A 23,079-nucleotide genomic window follows, 5' to 3' on the forward strand; every position below is an offset into this window, starting at 1 on the left:
ACCCAAAAGACTATAACAACCCAAAAGATCTCAAGGGAAGCTGATTTAATCTTTGAAAAATATTTGAAATCTCTCAAGCTTCCCTTCCTGCACATAACTTGAATGTCACAAGTAGTACTACTAGTTGAAGGAGAAATATTCTGCTGAATCGATATCCATTGTTTGTTTTTTGTTCAAATTCAGATATACAAACTTGGTATAACAGATGTCAAGGCTGAGATACACACCTCTAGTAAGTCATAGTTAATGTCATTTTAAAATGTAGGTAAATGTAGATTTCTAACAAGCATAGTAATGTTGTGTACAGCTATGGCCAAAGGTTTTGCATCACCTACAATTTTAAGATTGAGAAAAAAAAGCTATATGAACAGAATTTAGATATTTTATTTACATCATGTAATGAAAGAAACTACAACATGATATCACAATTTTTCGTTAAGTATATAGAAAACTGCAAAGCGGGGTATGCAATTCAATATATTAACGTAATAAAATGGAGCAACAGAGCAAAATGTGTTAATTCTATAGGCTGCTGCTGAACTTTTGGCCATAGCTGTACAGTGTTGTTGGTCTAAACATTTTGATATACCTGTTGGGGGGGGGGGGGGGGGGCATTGGAACCTCACAATAAATATTGTGCCTTGTTCAAAGAAAGTGCTGCATACATCAATGAAGCCCCTTTAGTGTGATGAATGCTGTGTTAGCTGGATATATTAGGACTGCTGAAAGGCATTGTTGTAAGAGGGTACTCTAAATGCAAAAGGTTTTCCAGTGACTCGTGTAGTACACGCTTACACTTTTTAATTGTTACAGCGTGTTACCATCAGCAGAGTTGTGCATGAGACATGCTTTCCAAAGTCAAGTGTTCAAGCCTTTATTAAATAATCATACAATTAGGCATTTTTTTTAAATGAAAATGATAAGGAGTTTTTTTAAACTCAGAAAATAATTTGAAATATTGAGAGTTGTAAATAAGTGAAGGGTCCTTTCATAGTTAGGTAGAGTACATGTAAAGTACATTTCCTGTCAACATGCCTAAATGTCAACAAACTGAACTCATGCATTGTTTAGTAAAACTTTTTTTTTTTTATTTTTTTTTTATAAATTTATATGATTTTTGTGTTTTATAATTTTATCAATTCTGGTAATGCCAACCTTACATCAAAACAAATCCCACTGGCATTGCTTAAAATAAATAGAGATTTGTATATTCCTCTTTCAGTCAGTTGACATAATAAACATTCCTTCTCATATCAATATAGGCTTCTAGAAGGGGCACTGTTAAAAGATGCCTATTCTTGTTGTGCTGCCATGTAGAGGGGCACTGACTGGCCTTGACAAAACTTTCTGGCAAAAGCTCTTTAACAGCTGCTCTTGCCTATTAATTTATAATCTGGGCAGGGATTAGTGATGCAATGGTCTTAAGGCTTGAGCTTCAACACTGCCGGCCTGTCCCATGCAAAAGCCTGCAGGCAGGATGACATAAAAGTCCAGTAGGTGGTACCTGGTTAACAGAAGCGTCAGTGTTAGGCACAGGTGAGGGGGAACGACAGGTAGGTGGGGAGGAAATCTCACTGTTGGTCCCCTCCTCCCCAGACTCCTCAGTGACAGGTGAGAGAAGAGTGTGACAGCGACCAGCGGTCATCTGACACAAAGAAGCAAGTCGCCCCCACAGGCAAGAAGATTGCAGGTTGGAAAAGAGCAGACAAAATCAAAAGAGGGAGACGTATAGCATAATCATTAAGATAATCGAGCAATAATGAGCTGTTTAAAAGGTGGAATAATAGACTAATACCAATTCATTTGTGAACAGGACTAAAGTGTTATTAACTCCTGACAACACTGTATTCAGGCAGCAACACTATGCAACATATTATTTTTTAGTTATTTGCATTATGCCACTACATTTTTGGTTTATGAATAAATTCTAATTTCAGGAAAATGTTTTTCTTCATGGATTGTTACACCTTTAAAGTACAGATTCTTGTGAATAAAATCAAGTTTGATAGCAAAACCTATTTGGTGATGCTTTTACGAACTACAGTTGCCTCTATATCATATCTGATAGGCTATACATGCTGGGATTGTTATAATGCACTGTGCTGCATTTACTATATGGAAGCAGTGAGATTGCCTTGCATGTCACTTGTGTTTTGAAATACATGGATCCTTCTAAAAGTAACTGAAAACATGTATTACTGTATTTCCATTCAGCATGTATTCAGAAAGAGTATGCAATCACATCAGCTCTCTGAAAAGACTAACCTGATTATGCATACAAGCAGTGATTTAAAGTAAATAATACTCCATGTCAGTGGCAGTTCTCATGAAAGGGCAGCTGCTTTGCAGTTGCTTGTTACAGCAGTGCAATGTACTAAAATCAGGCAAGCAGAGGGCAAAGTCAGTTAGAGCTGAGGAAATGCTGTACGAGTACTTTTAGCAGCAGTAGCAGCTGGGGAGCTTACCATCACCACAGAGGGATGAGCAGGAGAATGTGTGGGAAGGAGCTCGGCATCAAACTCGTCCAGCCCTTCTGAGAGCCCTTCCACCTCTGTTACAGTCAGCAGCATAGTGGCATGTTTTGCTTTCATTGTCAGCATCTTGCACTTGGAGTTCAGTGAGGCAATCTGCTCCTGGTAACCTTTAATCTTCTGGGCCAGTGCCTACGAAAACATTTCCATGTCAGTCTTCAGAACAACCAAGCAGCAACGACAGTGACCGAAACAAATAAATGTGAAAAAAGCTAGTTAAAATAGTATACCACAGATCAAGAGTGCTATGAGGAGGAGTTCATCTTGCTGTTTCCGAGAAAGCAGAAGCCTTGCCCCTCCGTCAGAGCAGCAGACCAGTGAGGCCCCAGCTTGGGCGCTGGCAGAAATACTACATCACCATCAGCACTGCTGATTTTCAGCTGCAGACAGGATGTTTTTGGCGGTGAGAAACCGCACAGCAAAGAAACAGCACATCCACAGGAAGTGAGCTTCAACAAACCCTGTCCTCTCCTGTTACAACATATTCTTCTGAACAAAGGGGCGGAAAATCAAAACTCAAAAGCTGCTCTGTCAAAGCTAAAATCAACACAGCTAACTCCCTGCTTCTAAATGGAGTTAGGCCCAACCCCTCCCCCTGCCCCCCTCCAGATGGCCAATATCATGATAATTAGGTCATGTGATGAGAAACTGTAAAAAATGCACTGCATAGCTCCCTGAAGACTAAATACCAGTGAGCCACACAAACAGTGTATCCCAGAATAAGGGTTGTTAAAAACAGTGACGATGTTTAATTCATTTAGACATTTTATAACACATGATTCCTTTAAGAAGTAAAATTATATTCCTTTAAATAAAGACTGGAATGGACCGTGGAATTATTATTCTAACAGAACACAGTGTTTTTGTTCAATCTGGCAATATCATCCAAATGCTTTTAAATGGAGTACAGCTGTATAAATTTATTCTGTGACTAAAACAGTCACTGTTTTATTATACTTTAACATGTATACACTATTGTGAGTATGCAACACAATTCCAAAGTTCGTACTTTTACACATTCTGAAAGCTAGTGGGGTGATAAAACTGACCTTAAAATTGGTTGCAATTTCGTAGAAACTAAATAGCCTGTTTGTAAAACAATTTTAAAAAGCAGACTTCTCCTATTACTGCATTTTGCTTGAACGAACAAAAACAATCACACTTCATTGCACAGACATAAACTACCAAGGTGTAAAACAGTGAAATCATCTGAATGGTCAAACGTATGAATCTTAATGAGGTTTTTATGATGCAACTGACAATTTCTCTCGTTCATTTTGTGGGTTCTTGGTCTGAACAATCTTATAGAATCGGCATGTTTACAGTAAAGCTTGTATAACTTGCGTATCAGAACTATGCAAACGGAAAAAGATCCTGGTACAGAGTTAACATAGGACTGGTTCAACATGGACCAAAGCAGTTCAAATTCTATTAGAAAATGAAAATGAGATTCAAGCTACCAGGGGCAAAGCCTTTGGAACAAAAAAACCCTTTCCTAAAATAATTACATCAGAATGTGTTTACCTCATGGTGTGAGATCTGAGCCTGCAGCTCCTTGATGTTACTGGTTGAAACGGGTCTGTCCTGGATGACCCGGTGAGCTTCTTCAATCAGCCGCTGCAAATGCTTCACCTCCTGCTCATATTGGTCATACTGCACCAACGCCTCCTGCAGTGGGAACATTAGAGAAGAATTCAAACACGCTTCCCTCCCTAAGCCCTTCTGGTCAATCTGCCCGCTTGTGAAGAGAATATGATATTAAACACAATGCATTATCTTAAGAGTCCAAAAAAGGGTCTATTTCTTTTGCAGGACAAAATAAATCATACATCCTAATCAATGTTACTGTCTTTGATGCTTTTCTTTGATTTAACATTGTCATATTTATTTTATTGTGTCTATAAAGGACTATACTACTTATGATACATTTCTGCATCAATCGGGTAATATTGTTAGAGATACTAGAGGGTTTATGTTCTGTAATGCACATATTCCATTCCACTTTAAATACAATAAAAACACTTGGATTCTTGTCATTTGAACACACTAGTCAGGCACTGTTATAATTTGAGCTGGTACTGTGCTGCAGGTGTTGGTAAAGGTGGCAGGAGTAAACCCACCTGCAGTATGTTGCACTGCTGGATAGTGGTGTGCTGCAGTCGACTGGCCTCCTCCTGCAGTCTCAAGGCAGTGTGACAGATTGCAAGGTTAGTAACCACCTCTTCAGGGATTCGCAGGGCACTCTGGCATCCCTGCACAGCCTGAACTTTCTGCTTAAATGTCTCCATTTCAGTAAGCAAACTCTAAAAGTCAAGGTAAAGACAAGCAAACACTACAGTGAGTCCTGGACATGCAGGTATCAGAATATTGAATATTATATATTTGTATTGCTCTTTCCTTATACTCCAGACTTAATTAGCTGAATCAATTTCAAGGTCCTTTAGCTGCGTTTAATAAAAGATAAACGTATGCACATTATTAATTTCCAAATTTACTGGTTAAATACATTTTAGGTGGTATTGGTGTATGGACTTTAAAAGCAGCTTGTTTTCTTCTATTTGTTGAGAATGCTAACAATTGAAAATAACCTGTATCGGAGCTACAGTAAATTAAACAGACAACCTTGTACTAAAGAATGTATTAATTACACAAATGTATCTACTGAATGTAAATTATTGGTCTACATTTTGTGTAAAAATCAGTGAAATAAACAATGCTTACCTTTTGGTAAGAATACAACATTTCTCAGTAAAAACCTTGATTATTTTCTGCTATATTGTTAAAGTTCAATTGTTACTCAGTGACATGCTACACTAGTTGTTGTATATTCCCTAACCCTAATGTATTGTGCTTGTTAGATGCTGTACCTGTCTGTGAGATAGTTGCTCCCTGAGGCTCAGACGTGCCAGTTCAGGTGAGGTCAGGGTAGCCTGGGCTTGCTCCAGAGCAGCATGCAGTGCCTTTACTTCAGATTCAAATCTCTCCATGTCCTGAGAAGCAGACATTTGATTAGAACAGGATGTATGTCTTGCAGCATTGGTCTTAAGAGACAACTTACTATCAATAAACAAAGTGGAAAGCATGCGTTCCATACACATCACCTAGAGCTGCCAATGTACACATTGTGTAATGTATGCTCTGTATTAAAATACATGTTTGCCCATATTACTATCACAATCTCCTGAAACTATATATATATATATATATATATATATATATATATATATATATATATATATATATATATATATAGTATATGAAGACATACGTTAGTCGACCTGAATGCAATTCCCTGTATGTCGAAGTGGATTGTAATACTATAAAGTACAGCAGTAACTGTCTACAGTATTACAGTATTGCACAGCTCTTCCTTTAATGATTGTAAACAGTGAATCAATGAGATGACCATTTCCACACACAATACATGACGACGAATGCTCCAGTACCTTAGCAGCATCCTGCAGGCTCTGAAAGCGAGACCTGAGCTGCTGCTGCAGCTCCTCTGTCTGCCTGCTGAGCTCAGACACCTGCTGAGACATCCCCTGTGTATGATACACCTCAGAGAGGTACTCAATCTTCTCACTCATGGCCTCCAGGTCGCTGTGGATCTCTCCAGACTCCTGCAGAACAGCCTGACATGGGCAAAAAAACACACACCTCATTAGAAACACCACCAGGACTTTCTAACACAAGAACTGAAAAAATGCACTTGGCTTGCTCTGTAGATTTATAGTCAAAAAACCTCACAAACTTGCCACTGTACCTGGTAAGTCCTCAGCTGATCGTGAAGCTGGGAAGCTGAACTCCAGACTATGTGGCTTTCCACAAGGGCCTTAGCTTTTTCTGACCACGTCATGATGAATTCATGCATTTCGTTGAAGTCTTCTAAATGTGTAGCAGCCTAGAAAGATCAGACAACAAACATACTTAGATGAATGCACCCTCATCAAGGGTATACAGGTGTGTATTACATCATAATACATTTAAACCTTGTGCTCCTGACACAAGGTTTCTTACAATAACTTAACTTCTTACCAGAACTGTTATTACAACAGTTCTGGTAAGAAGCTAAAAGATCAAGCAAGCTCGCTTTATTATTTTCACATCAATGTTTTGGTAGACTGTAATCCTTGTCTAATACAAATGGATACTGTTTCAAATAAGCATCAGCACACATTTACAAGTAAACGACCATTTACTGTTTTTCCTCAAAGCCTGCTTTTTACAGATGCTTTTGTTTAAAAAATATTGTACTACAATTAAGGCTGCCATTTTGACACAGTCATTGTTAGTACATGTCACGAACCAGGTGTGGCAAAAAAACAAGAATTCACAGAAAGTTCACCAAATAATATAGTTTTAGCTACATCAACATACACAAGAGCTTTTACAGGTGTATGCGCCTGGCGTATCACAGTTTTTGACGACTCTGAAACAAACAGCATGTTGTAAAGAAAGACACTTATGTTGTCTGATGCATTTGTTCTTTTGTCTTTACATAAAACAGTTTACTCACAATTTTTTTTGTGCATTTTAGCTGTCACCAAACTACATGCTTCCTTCTATTTCATTCGCTGACTACATAGCAACTTGTACATGCTGTGACCAAACAAGTTACAGACACTCGCAAATGTGTATTTTCAGTGCATGACATACTGCATTTTTTAAAGGAAATAAAGAAAGCGTCTAATCAAAAGTGTTTTACATCCATTTCTAAGATTTCACTGACGTTTTTTAAGTATAATGTGCTCAGTGTACCTTTTTGAGTTTTGCTGTTCTGTATTCTGCCAGCCTGCGGGTATGACGGTGAATCTCAGATAGCTTCCCAATGGCATCACTCACGAGTTTGGACAGCTGTGGGTTTTGTTCTGAAAAATCTTGCACTGAAGCATCCAGTTCAACCAGTTTAATACCACAGCTCTCAAGTTCCTCACACAGACCCTAAAATAACAAAACAAACCATGTTCACTTAAAAGTTAAAACACTTGTGTGAAAAAGCAAAATGCTTAAATATTTAATATAGTTTTGTTATAAATTAGATTGATAGTTGTATAGTTGATAGTTGAACTTGCATTGTGCCTTTCTTTGTATCATTTTATTCAAATTTGTTGTTGCATGCATGTTTCCCAAGATTGTATTGAAAAAAATGCTTCCTGCTCAAAGCATAATATGTAAAACCAACAGAGAAACATTGTCTTGTAAAATCAAGTACAGTATACTGGCAGGGAGTCAATCAGTTACCAGTGACTTGCTCTCAGACAGATTACATCTAACTAATTAACTGGGTCACCTCTGAAACAACAGATGTTACTGAGCTAAAGCTTAGCCAACCACATGCATTGTCTTAATATTCCAACACCAGACAATGTAAAATACCTAGGCAAAAGACAGATAGATAGATAGATAGATAGATAGATAGATAGATAGATAGATAGATAGATAGATATAAGTAAATAAATATACAGATGGATACGTTTAAAGATAGACAGACAGACAGACAGACACACATTGTAAACAACAAAACAGTTATAACAAAATGCTTACCTTTATTTCCTCTTTAGCCTGCATAATATCTGTTGTTTTTTCCTTGAGTTTCAATGAAATTGTCTTCATTGTCTCTGAAATGTCTTGGATTCTTGAACTGAAGTCCTCGTTTACAGCTCTGGTTTGTTGGATTTCTCTTTCCCTTGTTTGGACCTAAAACATTAACACACCACAGCGTTTTCAGAACAAAAAAGGTAACACGTGATTCCCTGTCCTCTACATAGCTGTCTTTAGATATACATATGCAAACATGGATACGATTTAAAGTCATATATACATGTGAACAGTTTGCAGTGAATATGCTTATTTAATGGTATAGTGCCACCTGGTGAAGCAACGTAAACCAACTATACAGTTAACTAGGTCTGCTTTCTCATGAGTATACACAATGCAGAATCTAAGTCTTGGATTACAGGTAAGTTGAAGAGTTAACTTCTGACGTGCTGTTTAAAAGGGAAATATAATGACTGCTGATTATACCTGATCCTCAATGGCCCCCAAGGCCAGAGTCACCTCAGCCAGCTGCACAGAGATCTCTGAAGGCAGGATGGTGTACAGATCCAGGTACTTGTTCTGCTGCTGATCTGCAACCTTCTCAACAGTCTGATGGTGGGAGATCGCTTCCCTGAGCTTGATCTGGAAACATAAAAGATCAAGCACCTATAAATATGCTGTTTGCTATATACTTATCAAGCATCTAACCATCTTTTTGTAGTTTCAATACACACTAGTTCAAAATGCTCTCACTACTGGTCAGTGCTGTAGGGGTTTTGTAGCCTTATTCTTACTTACCATGGCTCCCATGCTGCCAGTTAGCAACTGCCCTTTACAGTTAATTTCAAATAACTGAAGGCTATTGGCAGAAACAAACACTTCCATATCATTGCTTGCAAGTGACTTGGCTCCTGACACTGCAATCCCAGCATGCAACTGAACTCAATTGTCAGTAACCATCTAATGTTATTTTTAACATAAACATAATTTTAGCTTTACAAGTTTACCTCTAGTTCTTCTAGTTGAGCATCCAGATCTACTGTGGGGTTCAGAAGATACTCCCGTGTGTCCTGGATCCATGTCTTCACTGTATTTAGCTCCTTTTCCACATCTTCACGTTCTTTCAGCTCCTGCTGAACCAGCTTATTGCTCTTCCTTACCTTCTGCAGAATGCTTTGAACACAAAGCATTTTATTCACATCACACTGATGATATACAACAAGCCAACAGCTAGATATTGGCACTATTTCAATGCATCATTGCATTCTGTTGCCAGTTCAAATTTGGCAGCAGACTCAAACTCATTACTACAATGCCAGTATCTCTCTTTCTGATAAGGGAGCCTCTGTCCCTTTGGGGTTGGTGAAAGCAAACCCACATTATGTTTTGCGTTCTTGTCAAAGCTTATTTTTTCTGACGCAACTAGTATTTACTGAAGCATACTGACCATTTAAGTAATTTATGACATCCCTGAATGTTCATTGTTTTTTGGTATTGGCATACTTCATTATTTAACACATATATTTGGTCCCACATGTTAAACTGTTCTGTTTATTGTTCCATGGAAAATAAATATTTTATTTTTTTAATACAATTTGTAACACAAATGAAAGATACAAATACTAATATGAGACCATTTGGTGTGGTAATGGCAGGCACCTTTGTTTGTCCTTTTATCTTTAGGAAAACAACAGAAGTTTTTGAAATTTTTGATACAAACATACAGCAGACTGACACTGGCTTACTTTTCATATCGATCCTGCATTGCCTTAATTTCCTGCATGCTGGGCAGCTCCTCCTGGGAAGGCGATGGGATCTCAATGTCTCTGAGAATGTTGAGGGCGTACTGTCGGAGCAGAGCCAGTGCTGAGTACTCTCGCTCCACCTCACTGCTGAAGGAGTCATGGTATTCCAACAGCTCCAATAACCCTGCCTTCGAGGCCTTCTCAACCGAGCAGTCTGGGAGCCTTTCCTGCAGCTGCTCGACAGTTACCATCGCCTTGTCCATCTACAAGACAACAAGCAGAACTGTGAACTTCCGAAGGTGGACTGACACATTCTGGAGGCTTACTGGTCTCAACTAAGTCATCATCACTCCAACACAATTTGCTGCACTAGCTAGTCTCTATTTGAGACTGACATAAATATGTCGGGTGGTGAGAAAGCTGAAATTATACAAAACCAGTAGATTCCCAGAGTTTCAAAGACACATATTTGATATTTTGTCTTTATATTGTTTGTCATAACACAAGACATTGTGCCCCTTTTCTACCATCAGAGGAGAAAAAAGACCTTGTTACAGTACAGTGAACGCCAAAGCAAAATTCTTACATCAGCTTAAGTTCTCATCCTTTAACACCACAAATGGGTTTCCCTTATTTTCCAAGCTATTCCAGTTTATTAAAAATCCTACTTAAGCCACATTTGGTTTTGCAGTTTTTGACTCCAACACACTTAAAATCTAAAAAAGATGTACTACAAAATCCCAGCACTCCCATAATTACCTTATTCCTGAAACTTTTCCATTCCTGATCTGTATCTTCCAGAACTTTCTCCTGACCTCGTGCAACACTGCGTAGACGGGTCCAGCGCTGCCATACGGTGGTCATTGACCTGCTGATGATGGCTTTGCTGGCATCATTGCCTATCTCTTCTAGCTGGGATGCCTGTTCCTCCAGTCCAGTAATCTTTTCATGGAAGGCATTCACCATGGAAACCAGAGACTTAAGAAACAAAACAAATAAATACAAAGGAAACCCACTCCAAGACTACTGATAAAGGAAAAGTGTATGTGAAACATTTAAAATAGTGTTTCTAAAAATCTCTATAACTTCGAACTTATATTACAGCTTTAGAAAAAAGCCATTGCCATTTAACCCACAAGAAAGGGATGGGTCATGTAGGGTTAACACAAATCATGACCAATGAATATTTCACAAGCTATTTATGTTTATGTTGGATTATAATTTATAATTAAGAGGTTGTATGAAACTGGTCTGGTGACCTGACATAACTACAGAAATCAGTTTCAGTGCTGAAACCTCTATACCTTATGGTTTTTCAGTTTTTCTTCAGCTTCTTGACTTGTAGCTGCCTTGGCTGTTGAAAATTCAGTTAACTTTTTCTCCACCTCATTCATTAGATCAATAACCTGCTGTCTGGCTGTCTGGTAGGCATTCCACTGTGAAACACATCTAAAAAATGAACATCATGGTTACTGTAAATTTCCTTTCTCTGATGGGAGCAATTTAGGAGACATAAAACAAGTAATTGTAATAAATAGATTGTGCACTCCAAAATAAATGCCCAACTGCAGTTTTAAAGTATGTGTCAACATAGCCATGTGTGACAAAACTGTGTGTGTCTGTAATTGTGGATTGAACAATTAATCAGAGTTTAAATGTGTCTGCAGCCCTTCCAGTATATCACTGCATAATAATACTGAAAGCATAAATGAAACTGATAACTCAGAGCCTTAGTTAAATCTTTTTTAATGGTAAAAATAATATTCTGAACCTTCTTTTCTTTCCACATATGGTCATATTATGTAGTAAAAGTTAAGAAAAAAGGGTGTTTGTACCATACTAACAAGGCTGAATCAAATGTCAAGATTGAGACTCTGTATTTGGCATTTTCCCTAAGGATGTCCAAGATTATAAATAAAATGCAGCGACAGTAAGAAAATGCAGCCAAATTACATCCATGTATCCATACATATAACATGTAGGCCGAAGGATATGTGAGAAAAGAAAACGAATACAATATATTCAAAAGTTGTGAAGCAGTACCTCTGCAGAAGTTCCTTCTGGCTGTGTGCTTGCTGAATGACCCCTATTCCTCTGTGCTGTAAGGATGCGACAGTCTGTCCAAGCTGGTCATTCACTGTTGCACTCATGAAGGGTTCCAGTTGAGGTAACAAAGCCTCAAGTCCTTGCAAATGACCGTGAAACTGAGCCTCCGTGCTGAAGAATTCGCTGTGATGCTTGAGGGACTCCTCAGAGTTCTCCACGTCAAGCCCATTGCTAGCCTGCTGCAGCAAAGCATCAGCATCCTCCAGCCAATCATTGGCAGACTGTACTGTTGAATGGTACCTCTGGCACAACACAAGAATCTGCTCCAATGTAGTCTGTAAAACATGTTGTAAAAAAACTATTCAAGCAGAAAACAATTGTGAGCAATTTTAAGAGTGTGCAGAGAAGCCGATACTCATACCTGAGACTGAAACCGGACGTACGATTAAAGACGTATTTTAATTTTTTATTTAACAATAATATTCTGAGTCCTAAAACTGTGTCATAAACAACATGTACTCATGTATTACTCATAGTCGGATAACTGCCATACACAGTACAGATACTTATTTATAATTGTTACTCAGCACACCCCTAGTAAATTCATGCTTTGCTTTAAGACTGCAGTTTTTTTACTTTAACATGTCTTGCTAATCAATGCTATGTCTTCACCATGGTATATCACAGTGCACCTTTAAAACTATGTAGAATCCAGTAACTATGTAGAATCCAGATTTGTTAATACTTCTAAATTTAGAAAAATCTTGGGACAAGATATATGATTATGCTATAAATTAAGCTATAAATCAGAACCAATCACAAGCAGCCCTTCCTGTGTATAATGTGGAATTGTTTTTACTGACACAATCTAGTTCAACCGCCATGTACAAAAGTAACGTTTTCTATAAATGTTTAACACATTTGTAACACACTGTACTAAAATTGTCACATTTTCTCTAGTGTTGTTTAAAACAGAACTTACAATTGGTGATGGGGGAGACTGTTAATTATGAAAGCAAAACTTAAATCACCTGCTTGTTAGTCAAGGCTTTTTGAACATCTGTTTCCAGCTTTGAAAGCTCCTCAAGTGTGGTTTCCACACCGCTGGGAACAAGCTCCTTGGCTTTGGCATATTTCTGCTTTTCCTTGGAGCTCAAGGCAGCCATAATCCGAAGCCTTGATTGCACCTCCTCCTGCAGGATCTGGAGTTTCCTGATGTCTTCTTGAATCCTCTGGACTTTGACATCCAAACACAGCGGAGCACTTAGCTCATCCCTGATCTCCTGCAAACACTCCAGAGTTCTGCAGATCTCAGTCTGGAAGTCTTTGCTCTGGATAAACCGGCTCTCACATTCTACCATCCTCTCCCCTGCTATGGTCTGCAGGGACTTCAGCTCTTCCTGCCTTGAGGTTATCTTCTGGCTGGTGGACTGATAAGCTGCTTGGTCAAGCTGAGGGGACAGAAGCTCAAGTTGCTCCACAATACTCTTCAGTAAAGAACTGGTGTCTTGAACACTGCCTGCCAGAGCATGGTAGTTTTTGAGCTTTTCTTCAGCAGATAGAGTCTCCTCATTTATTTTGATTAGCTCTTCCTTGATGGTCTTCAGCTGAGTTTCCAATTTCAAAGTCATGGTTTCATGGTTTTGGAGAGATTCTACAGTGTCGTCCAAACCACTCACTCTTTGCTCAATACGCCTCTTCAGTCCATTATAAAGGCTCACAAGCTGAACCATTTCTTCTGGTAGCCAGGGCTGACCTGTACTGCGGAAACCCTCCTTCTTCTGATTTAGTTCATTGACAGCCGGCCCTAGGTTGGTCACTTCAGCAAGAAGAGATTTATAATCACTCTGTAGTTTCACAATATCTTTTGACTCAAGGCTAACAGGATTTTTGGCCATGTGGTGAAACTGCTCTTCCAGTTCTGACAAAGCCTTTTTTGTTAATTCTATAAAGGAGGCATACTCTTTCCGCCCGAGAATTGCCTGTTGAATTTTCTCCCTTTTTTCTTTAGCTAAAGCTAAAATACTGTTGTATTGTTGAGGCAGAGCGTTCAGTTTTTCATCCAAGTAAGAGTGATCCACTTCACTGAGAGAGGGAAGTATCTCTTGACCAGTTCGCTGCACAATGAGTAGAAGATTCTCATATTCCATTGCCTGCTCTAATATCTGTTGGTACTTGGCAAGCTGGGAATACAGCTCTGAGTCTCCACTCATGAGGTTAATTTCAGGGAATGTGACAATATCTACTTGTTTCAACCACTGGCAAGTTTTATCCAAATCCATTTTAAAGTACTTCCTGGAGACCAGCACCTTTTCCAGCTCCTGCAGCCTCTGTGTGCATCTCTGTAAAGACATCTCATAAATGTTTTGTAGCTCCTGCAGTTTACTCAAAATGTCCACCTTCTCATCTTCTGTTGTCTCTTTCATCAGTTCCCTTCCTTGAGACCACAGTGAAGTAAGCTCACTTTGATATGCTTTCAGGTTGCTTTGAACGTTCTTGCAAATCCTAATCTGTTTGTTCAAATCCTCCGGCAAAAGGGCAATGTGCTCTTCGGATATGGCCTTCCTCTCGTTCTGCTGAATGCAGATGATAGCCTGATGTGTGGCCAGCAAGAACTGTGTTTTTTCAGAGAAAGCTTTGCTGAGATACTTCCTCCGTTGGCCAACTATGTCACTAAGAGACACAACTTCGCTTTGTACAGCTGAGATTAACTTTTGCAGTCGTTGTCGTTCATTCAAGCCAAGGTTTGCCATAACTCTGTCTGCATCTGCAATTGCTGCCCCCAGGAGTAGTTGCTTGGAATCCAGTTCACTACAAATACTAAGATGATCAAATAGGAAACTCTGAGCTAGTTCTGGATGGGGACTCATCTTCATGGCCTCAGATAAGGCAGGTTGTTGCTCCTCCGCCCATTCTCGAGCCTCCTTCAGTCTGGTCTCTACTTGGCACATATCCTCCAGGGTAGTCACAGAGTCCTGGATCTTCTTCACGATCAGGTTCTCCAAGTGGGCCCAGCGCTGCTCAAAGTGACTAGTTTGCTCCTTCACCAGCTCTTTATCATCCAAGTTCAGGCGGTCTATCACTTTCTGTCTATGGTCTTTCAGATCATCAAGGGTGGACCTTTGATCCTCTAGTGCTGCTGCTAGTTTCTTTAGGGCCTCTAGATGTTCAGCTGTGCTCTCTGTGTCAGTTCTAGAAAATCAAGTTGGTAAAAGATTGAAAACAGCAAAAAGCAACAGAAATAACTGACATGTTATTCTTGGGGTGGTAATTTAATAAATCAATAATGTACACTACATTGTATAAGTATGTTTAATACACATTTTGCTTGCTACAAACAGTAGGGGTAGAGACAGATTTTTTGTCTATTGCTGCAAAGGTTTTTACCTGGCCAGGTTGTCCCATTCTTTAGACACCTTGTCAAAGAGCACCTCTATGGCACTAACACAGTCGTGGTAGTCTCTGGTTCTCTGCAAGTCTCCCTCCCTCTGCGATACCAGCTTGTTCAACTGGTGGCAGAGCTCCAGCCACTGGTTACTCAGGCAGCCGATCTCTGCATGCTCCGGGGACTTCTTTCCCTCCGTCAGACTGTTCACTCTCTCTGTCATCCTTGTGATGATCACCTGCTTCGCCTGGAGCTGCTGACTGAACTCCTGTTTAGAAAAAAAGAATAGTCTGTAAATACACTAACACGTCTATTTATTGTTGTTGGCGGCTAAGTGGGTTAATCTTTCAGTGAATTCCTTCCAAGGAGAAACTAAACTATAAGACAAGGCAACCTTGATGCAACCATTATTAATCAATAGTTTTTCATCAAGTGATATACAGATGCCTCATGTGTACTGAACCACTTGCCAGTATAATAATAATAATAATAATAATAATAATAATAATAATAATAATAATAATAATAATAATAATAAACTTTACTTTATATAGCGCCTTTAAAAGTAACATCTCAAAGCGCTTTACAAACAAACAAAACAGAAAATAAAAGTCTTTCTATAAAAGTAGGTCTTTAAGATTTAAACGCATAGATCGCACCCTAGCAATGTTTCTAAGGTGGAAAAATGCCTTAACAGTAGTTTGCACATGAGGTTCAAAAGTTAATCCAGGATCAAAAATAACTCCCAAATTTCTCATTTTGACTCTAAACTCAAGCATAGTACTATCAACTGACAAGTTTACAGCATTGGTTTTACCTAACTGTTAGGTAGTGCCTAGCAACATAACCTCGGTCTTGTCACAGTTAAGATGCTTCATTTAATGTTTGGCCTTTAGGTCTGGAACTTATGTAATTAGTTTAAGGGATCCACACCTGCACTTGTAAGAGCATATTGTGTGCTATCTTGGGCTCTAGCTCTGCTGGTCTCCTGTTGAGGTTCTGCAGCTGAAGCTCCATCTCCTGGAAGTGAGTTGTAAGCTCTGCTTTCTCCTGTTTGACTTCTTCCCATCCTTTGGCCATCTCTTGAGTTTGAGACATCATTTCTTCTATCTAAATAAAATAAAAACACATTAGAGTTGAGTTCAGGAAAATACCAATTGAGATTACTTGTAGTTTTCAAGGAGTCTCCCTGTGAGACAGCAACATCACTTATTAACATCCAGTTACTACTATAACAGTGATATTCAATTACTATTATAAAACAGTTAAACAAAATTGTAATTTTGCGATGCTGTTGTGAGAACAGCCTTAAAGAGGCTTAGCAGGGTTCCAAAAAGGATAGCATTACACATCACTATGCGTTGCTACAACTGTTTAAATAATGTACCTGTCATTTTTCGTTTCATTGTTAACATCCTGACAACTTTTTACACTTATAACTATAAAGTCGGTTTCAAAGCTCTTTTCAAAATGACCGCTCTTGTGCACTGGGGTTTCAGATCTTTCATATAAATTAGTGGTGCGCAAAGTGTAGGGGGGGGGGCTATGACTAATGGGGGAGTTCTATAACAATTTTTTTTTTAAAACATTTTAAATAAATACATAAATGACAGCTAATTAGTCCAAGTTCTTACCTTTCAAATGAGCTGTTGTTGATCACTCTAGGACTTGTAGAACTAGAGAAATTATGTTTGAAGTGGCAGGTGTCAGTGAAGCTGTAGTTATTTAAACAGTTGAAGCAACACATGGGGATGTATAACGGTATATTTTTCGGAACCCCGCTACTTACTCTTTAAATACCCTGATGTGTTTAAGTTTCAGCCTGGACTAAAAATTAGTTTCTTCTATGTTTAACATCATACACTTGCTATAAGCTTTGGTCTTGTATGCTAATAAAGCATTGTGGGGTTTGAAAATTGCTTAGTCCTACCATCTGTTTTATCTGCTGGATTTCTGCTGCAGTCCTTCTCACAGATTCATCTGAAAGGTCACACATTGAGCAGACGAGATCTAGGTAAGTACTGGCTTGTTCCTGTAGTGCTCTGTAGTGTTTCACCTTTGAGAATTAAAAACAGAAGAGAACGGAATATTTTCAAAATCTATTTAATCCAGCATGGTCTGCTAGCTCAGAGGCCTTATCTGGACATCAGCTGCTGCTTCATTCCATTACAGTGTATTAAGACCAAGGACATCCAGTGAGCCTACAGCTATGACTTCCTATGTCTTAATACAACACAGCACATTACTAACACTGCTACAAAACTGCACTGCAGATATATTATTTTTAATACACCTAGAATTGCATGCCAAATGACAATACAGATTTGTCAAAAAATATTGTATTTTGCACAGTTTAAACTGGTTCACCTCTTTCAACACCTCTTGCAGACTCAAGGGGGGGTGTGTATGCAGCTGTAGCTCCTGCTGGACAGTTGAAAGCCAGGTTTGGCACTGCTGTAATGTATCCTGATGGCTGACATGCTTCTGAAGCTCTCGATCTAGGCCCTGGTATACCTGCAAAATGAGAATCCCTATCATAATTGAGTGCACATGACATAGATACTGAAGACTGTTAAACATTTTGATGGTCTACAGTAGCTACTCTAACAAAGAATTGCATTGGTTCTTTACTTACCCGCTGGGCTGTGCTACAGATGGCAGAATAGCTGTCTCTAGTCCCCTGCTGATGGGCTTGTATCTGCTGTTTGATTTTCTCTTGAAGATGTTCTGTATAGCTGCTGATAAGATAGTCTCCTGAACTCTTCAGGCTTGTCAAGTGCTCCTCAAAACCAGCAATCTCCTCCATTATTGCCTGTCAATTTAAAGATAGTTTGAAAAGCAAAGATTTATTGTAGTTTCAGAATTCGGCACTTTGTAACCTGTAGGGTCTTCTCCCTGGTGGTCTTCAGGAATCCACGACCTGCCTCAATATCGCTCTGTAACAACTGCACAGGCAAAAGCACACTTGTTTGTTTATACACAGCCTACAGTTTTTTTCTTCTTTTTTCTTTGATCTAATTTTATTTAATCAATTAAGCATCAAATCACAATTTGGATAGTACTGTATCAGTGTATTGGTTTGTTATTTAGCTTAAGGGGATATTAACAATCATTTAGTCTACATATCTGACTGCTCATTTGATTTATGCTGACAATGCTTCATAACTGAAGAAGAATTTCTTCTGAGTCTCAGAATTGCAAACTTTCAAGAGAGAATAATATCAATGTTATATTCTCAAATATAGCATATCTTTTAGTTTTTCATAAAATGTTGGTATCTGTTGGTTTTATTGTAGTTTCAGAATTCTGTACTTTACACATTCTTTGCACATTCTTTACAGAGAGCTGAACGCCTACAGGTACTGCTGTATGACTAGAGGAACATGAGTCCCCCATTCAGCAAGAAGTGAGCTTTAAAAAGAGCATGAATATTTAATCAAAAGTGCTCCCTTATTTCCACCCCAGTCACTTCTCGCTGTTCTGCACCTTGTGCCTGGCCAGCTGCTGTGTGGCCATCTCCAGATTGCTGCTCTGCATGGAGTCGGAGGTGACCAGGCGACTCGACATCTGCAGCAGCCACCTTTCCACCTCCTGCAGGTCGCTATTGTAAGCCTCGTGTTCCTTCACTCTTGTCACCAGGTTCTGTACATGTGTCTAAAGAACATGAATGCACACAGACTGAAAACAGCAGCATATTTTATATTTAAAAAATACTTCCATTTTATTCCTCAATACCTCTAAAATATATCTTATAGCTATTCATAAAACATAAAGCCTACTGTGACTGGCATTAACAGCCTAGAAGAGTTTCATAAAAACCACATTTATTTTGGATTCTGTTAATTAATTAATTTATTTCTCATTTATATGATCCTGTTTTTATAAAATGTGTTTTTAAATATTTATTCTTACAAGATAAGAATCACTACTATAAGTATAACAACAGTGATGTAAGCTACAGGTTGGGGAAAGGAAGGTTCATGTTTTGAGCATCCCAGTCTGCCTTTGCCTCATTCCACTGCTTATTAAACTGAAACTTCTTACCACAGCAATATTGCAGAGCTTGTGATATTCGGCCTGAAGTTTATTCATGTTGTTGCTGACAGAGGGGTCCCGGATGGTGTCAAGCAGGGCCTGTCCCTTCTCAATCACTGACTTTACTGAAGACTCATGGGACAGGACTGTCTGCTGGATAGTCTGAAGGAAGAAACACTGTGTTTAGGACAAGGTGCATCCCAGGCTTTCCACTTACACATACTGCACATTTTACTGACAGGCACTATAACAGTTAACAACATACGTGCACCGCCACAGACATCAACACAAATGTAGAGCTATGAAGTAGATTACCGTCTTGAATGAAGTGTGACATGTAGAAAATCTACAACAGTGCCAACTTAAACCACTACTGTACACTGAAGGCAATAGCAAAAACCTTTCGTCTTATAGTTTTACCTGAGTTGGAGCCACTAATACTTTCAGTTTTAGACAGCACAAAAACTCTCAAACACTCCAAGGAAATGCAATGTCTGTGGCTTGTATACCTTGTATTTTGCTAACTGAGCTTTCTTCTCATAGAGCTCCACTTTGGGCTCCACGGGAGTGTGCAGTAGGGTCTGGGTTTCCATCAGCCACTGTGCCTGGCCCTTGTACTTGTCCAGGAACTCTTTGGACAGGTACATGCTCTTCTCCAGCGTGCTGTACTCTACCCGGGTGGCTCCTATCAGCTCATCGAGCTGGGAAAGCTGGGTGTCTACTTCTTGCCTCAGTTGCTCAGCTTCTGCTTCCTCCATGTAGGCCATGGCTTTCTCAGTCTTCTCCCTGGTGGCTTTCAGGAATCTGTGACCCACCTCAATATCACTTTGTAACAACTGCACAGGTAAAAACACACTAATTGTTAATATATAGCCTACACATTTAAAAAAAATATTTTTGCTTTGATTTAATTATATTCAATCAGTTATTAATCAAATCACAATTTGGAAAGTATCAGTATATTGGTTTGTTTTTGAGCTTAAGGGGACACTAACAATCATTCAGTCTATATGTCTGACTGCTCATTTGATTTATGTTGACAATGCTTCATAACTGAATACGAATTTCTTCTGGGTCTCAGAATTGCAAACTTTCAAGAGAGAATAATATCAATGTTATATTCTCAAATATAACATATATTTTTGTTTTTTATAAAATGTTGATATCTGAACAAGCCTATAAATATTTCCTAGTACCTAACCAAATTACTATATTCTAGTCAATCTAGTGCATCTTTTTTTTTTTTTAAATACATATTTTCATCTCTGTTCTTTATCTCTTTTACCTCCAGTTTCTTCATCTTGTTCTCCATGGCAACTCTGTCGACCACGTTGATGCTAACTGCTATGTTTTTGAAGTTCTTCTGAGCTGCACTGAGCCAGTCAGTGTAGGAGCTGAAGACAGTCCTTGCCTCCTCGATACTTCTAATTTCTTCTTCAAGCTGCTTCATTGTCTCCTAAACAAACAGAAATAATTATATACCAAAACAAGTGCGATTTGAACTGTTTGGGTCTGACAGTTTAACCTTTTTGCCTGCTTGAAGCTCAGTGGGCTGTTACTGTGTGTACTAAGGTGTTTGTAAGGACTAGAGAATCTGTATTTCCCATGCCTTTGAAATTTTGTTTTTTAAAAAAGTACCATGTTCACCAGATACTAAACATAATAATTGAATTACAGTTGACACACTTGTTGTTACTATCCCCTCTAGATCCTTGATGCACTTGGCAGCACTGTGTTCAAGTTAAAATCTCAACCAAATGAACAGCAGTGACAATATTTTGCCGCTGCTGGCAATGTCTAAGACTACAATAAGGATTTTACCAATAGATGAAGCAGGAGAGCCTGGTATCTCGCAGTGAGCTGTGTGGCACGGCTGCTAACCCTGCTGCTGATGTGGGTCTCTTCCAGGACCTGCTGGGCCAGGGCACTGACACCTTCCACTTCATCTTTATACACCAGCGTCTCTTCATGCCAGCTCTGAACACGGGCACAGAATAAATACAATTGCAATTAAGCAACTCCTTGTTTGATTGCATTCTCAACGGGAGCACAAAATAGAAACTTAACTGGCAATTACAAAATAAAAAAAAGTGATACTGAGTCAACTATCAACTTTTTCGTTTTCATTTTTTAAACCTATACCACTACCAAAACTAATCATACTCAGTATAAACAATCAAATTACTAATATCTATGGCTCAACTCAATAGCAGAATTAAGTTTAATTCTGAACAAAGAAGTCTGTACTTGTAAACACCTGCTTTCTTCCCCCCTCTCAGTCTTGCTTCCCCTACCTTCATCATCTGCAGCTGAGCTTCCTTGGTGTCTCTATCGGAGCGCCTGTCTGTGCGAATGTTCCCCTTGCTCTCCATGTTCCTGAGCCATGCATCCAGGTGCTGGAACTTCTGCTCCATCTGCCGCAGCTTGGTGAGGGTGCCATTGAGCTGGACCCTGCTCTCTGCCAGCCTTGCCTGATACACCAGCCAGTCCTGCTCCACCGTCTCCAGGGCGCGGTCCTCTATCTGAGGGACTCCCCAGGGGATCACCTGCTCCCGACTGCCTAGCACTGTGTCCAACAAAGCCTGCCCCTCAGTGCAACGCACCTGGAGGTCCTAACGCAGAGGAATAAGAAAGGAAATTCAGCTCGCTCAGGATGACAATAACCTAATCCATGCATACAGTTGAAAAAAAAATCAGTGGTACAAACAGCAAAGTGTAGTTTGAATGAAGTGTAAACATGCACTATATTCTGTTACAGCAATCAACCATATCACAGTAGTGGCGTGGCCATCTTTGATTCCAATAGTCTTTTTTTATTGTGTTACGCAGATGCCATCAGTCACAAGATTTACTAATAGGCAGATTAGTGAACAAACTCTACCGTAGGGGACAGCATGCTTTTTCCATCTAAAGATTTTTAACCTAGTATGATAGTAATTCTACTTTGAAAAAAAGCTCAGGGTAGCTCTTACCTGTAGTTCCAGCAGGGTATTTTCTAATGTCTCCATATCTCCCTCCATCTGGGAGTAGCATCCCAGTTTTTCCTGCTCCTGCTCCAGCCAGTCCTCAAACATGTGAAGACCTCGCTGGTATTCCTGGTGTGCTAGGACCAGCTCCTCAGCTTTAACCATTGATCCCTAAAGAAAATAACAACCAAATAAAAATAGCCTATTAAACATGCAGTATGCCCCTGTTCCACTTCCATTTAGCAGGTGTATGAGTTCAACACCATTGTGTTTGTTGTCAGCTATTATTAACCTGTAGTACTACATCTGTAATTTAGTTTTATTATCAGGTTCTTGTAAAGTATGAGATCATCCTACTGTTAGAATAGTTGATTGTGGTATACAACTGCAATATCTGCTAAGAAGGCAATAACATAACAGGGTGTTTAAATGTGATCCCATATCTGCACACCTAGGGGTGTGGCCTAGGGGTATCCAAACACTATATTTGAACACCCTGGGAAGGTCATAAACAGCCTTGGTGTGCAGATTTTTAACTGCAGTATGTTATTGAACTTTTCAACAACTGGCAGATCATTGAATAGTGTTTTTACCACATCTGATTTTGAAATGTATCTTGCATACATTCAAATCCAACAACAGAATAACAGAGTGAATGGCATGGATCTGAATTAAATAATAGTGGAGCTTAATATAAGGAAAGTCATTTTTCATGAAAATGGCCATAAACACCTCACTCCCTGTTATTCAGCCATCCTCATTCATGAAATAACCACGGTACTCCCTATGTATTGCACAATAAAGGAAAAGCATAGCCAAACATGAAAATAGTC

The 23,079-nt window shown here is 39.1% G+C and overlaps 1 protein-coding gene across 17 annotated transcripts in view; it reads right to left on the bottom strand.

Annotated features, from left to right (window-relative positions):
• syne1a (spectrin repeat containing, nuclear envelope 1a) overlaps positions 1 to 23,079 on the bottom strand; it is a 182,778-nt gene that overhangs the window by 61,709 nt on the left and 97,990 nt on the right. For 15 of the 17 annotated variants that reach the window (XM_041252397.1, XM_041252410.1, XM_041252413.1 and 12 more), the window contains 28 exons: positions 22,253 to 22,417; positions 21,575 to 21,892; positions 21,102 to 21,257; positions 20,566 to 20,736; positions 19,790 to 20,116; positions 19,290 to 19,442; positions 18,732 to 18,899; positions 17,881 to 18,057; positions 17,613 to 17,759; positions 17,176 to 17,301; positions 16,179 to 16,355; positions 15,248 to 15,513; positions 12,892 to 15,052; positions 11,858 to 12,195; positions 11,119 to 11,263; positions 10,574 to 10,792; positions 9,815 to 10,077; positions 9,077 to 9,242; positions 8,556 to 8,711; positions 8,076 to 8,228; positions 7,290 to 7,472; positions 6,295 to 6,432; positions 5,978 to 6,163; positions 5,399 to 5,521; positions 4,652 to 4,834; positions 4,056 to 4,199; positions 2,466 to 2,663; positions 1,505 to 1,645 (listed from right to left, as the gene is read on the bottom strand). In XM_041252397.1, the coding sequence (XP_041108331.1) occupies positions 1,505 to 1,645; positions 2,466 to 2,663; positions 4,056 to 4,199; positions 4,652 to 4,834; positions 5,399 to 5,521; positions 5,978 to 6,163; positions 6,295 to 6,432; positions 7,290 to 7,472; positions 8,076 to 8,228; positions 8,556 to 8,711; positions 9,077 to 9,242; positions 9,815 to 10,077; positions 10,574 to 10,792; positions 11,119 to 11,263; positions 11,858 to 12,195; positions 12,892 to 15,052; positions 15,248 to 15,513; positions 16,179 to 16,355; positions 17,176 to 17,301; positions 17,613 to 17,759; positions 17,881 to 18,057; positions 18,732 to 18,899; positions 19,290 to 19,442; positions 19,790 to 20,116; positions 20,566 to 20,736; positions 21,102 to 21,257; positions 21,575 to 21,892; positions 22,253 to 22,417 (7,248 nt within the window). The remainder of the gene's footprint in view (positions 1 to 1,504; positions 1,646 to 2,465; positions 2,664 to 4,055; positions 4,200 to 4,651; positions 4,835 to 5,398; positions 5,522 to 5,977; positions 6,164 to 6,294; positions 6,433 to 7,289; positions 7,473 to 8,075; positions 8,229 to 8,555; positions 8,712 to 9,076; positions 9,243 to 9,814; positions 10,078 to 10,573; positions 10,793 to 11,118; positions 11,264 to 11,857; positions 12,196 to 12,891; positions 15,053 to 15,247; positions 15,514 to 16,178; positions 16,356 to 17,175; positions 17,302 to 17,612; positions 17,760 to 17,880; positions 18,058 to 18,731; positions 18,900 to 19,289; positions 19,443 to 19,789; positions 20,117 to 20,565; positions 20,737 to 21,101; positions 21,258 to 21,574; positions 21,893 to 22,252; positions 22,418 to 23,079) is intronic. The other 2 variants (XM_041252406.1, XM_041252404.1) reach the window with 1 other exon arrangement.

This window comes from Polyodon spathula, chromosome 6, assembly GCF_017654505.1.
Source record: "Polyodon spathula isolate WHYD16114869_AA chromosome 6, ASM1765450v1, whole genome shotgun sequence".
NCBI classification, from domain to species: domain Eukaryota; kingdom Metazoa; phylum Chordata; class Actinopteri; order Acipenseriformes; family Polyodontidae; genus Polyodon; species Polyodon spathula.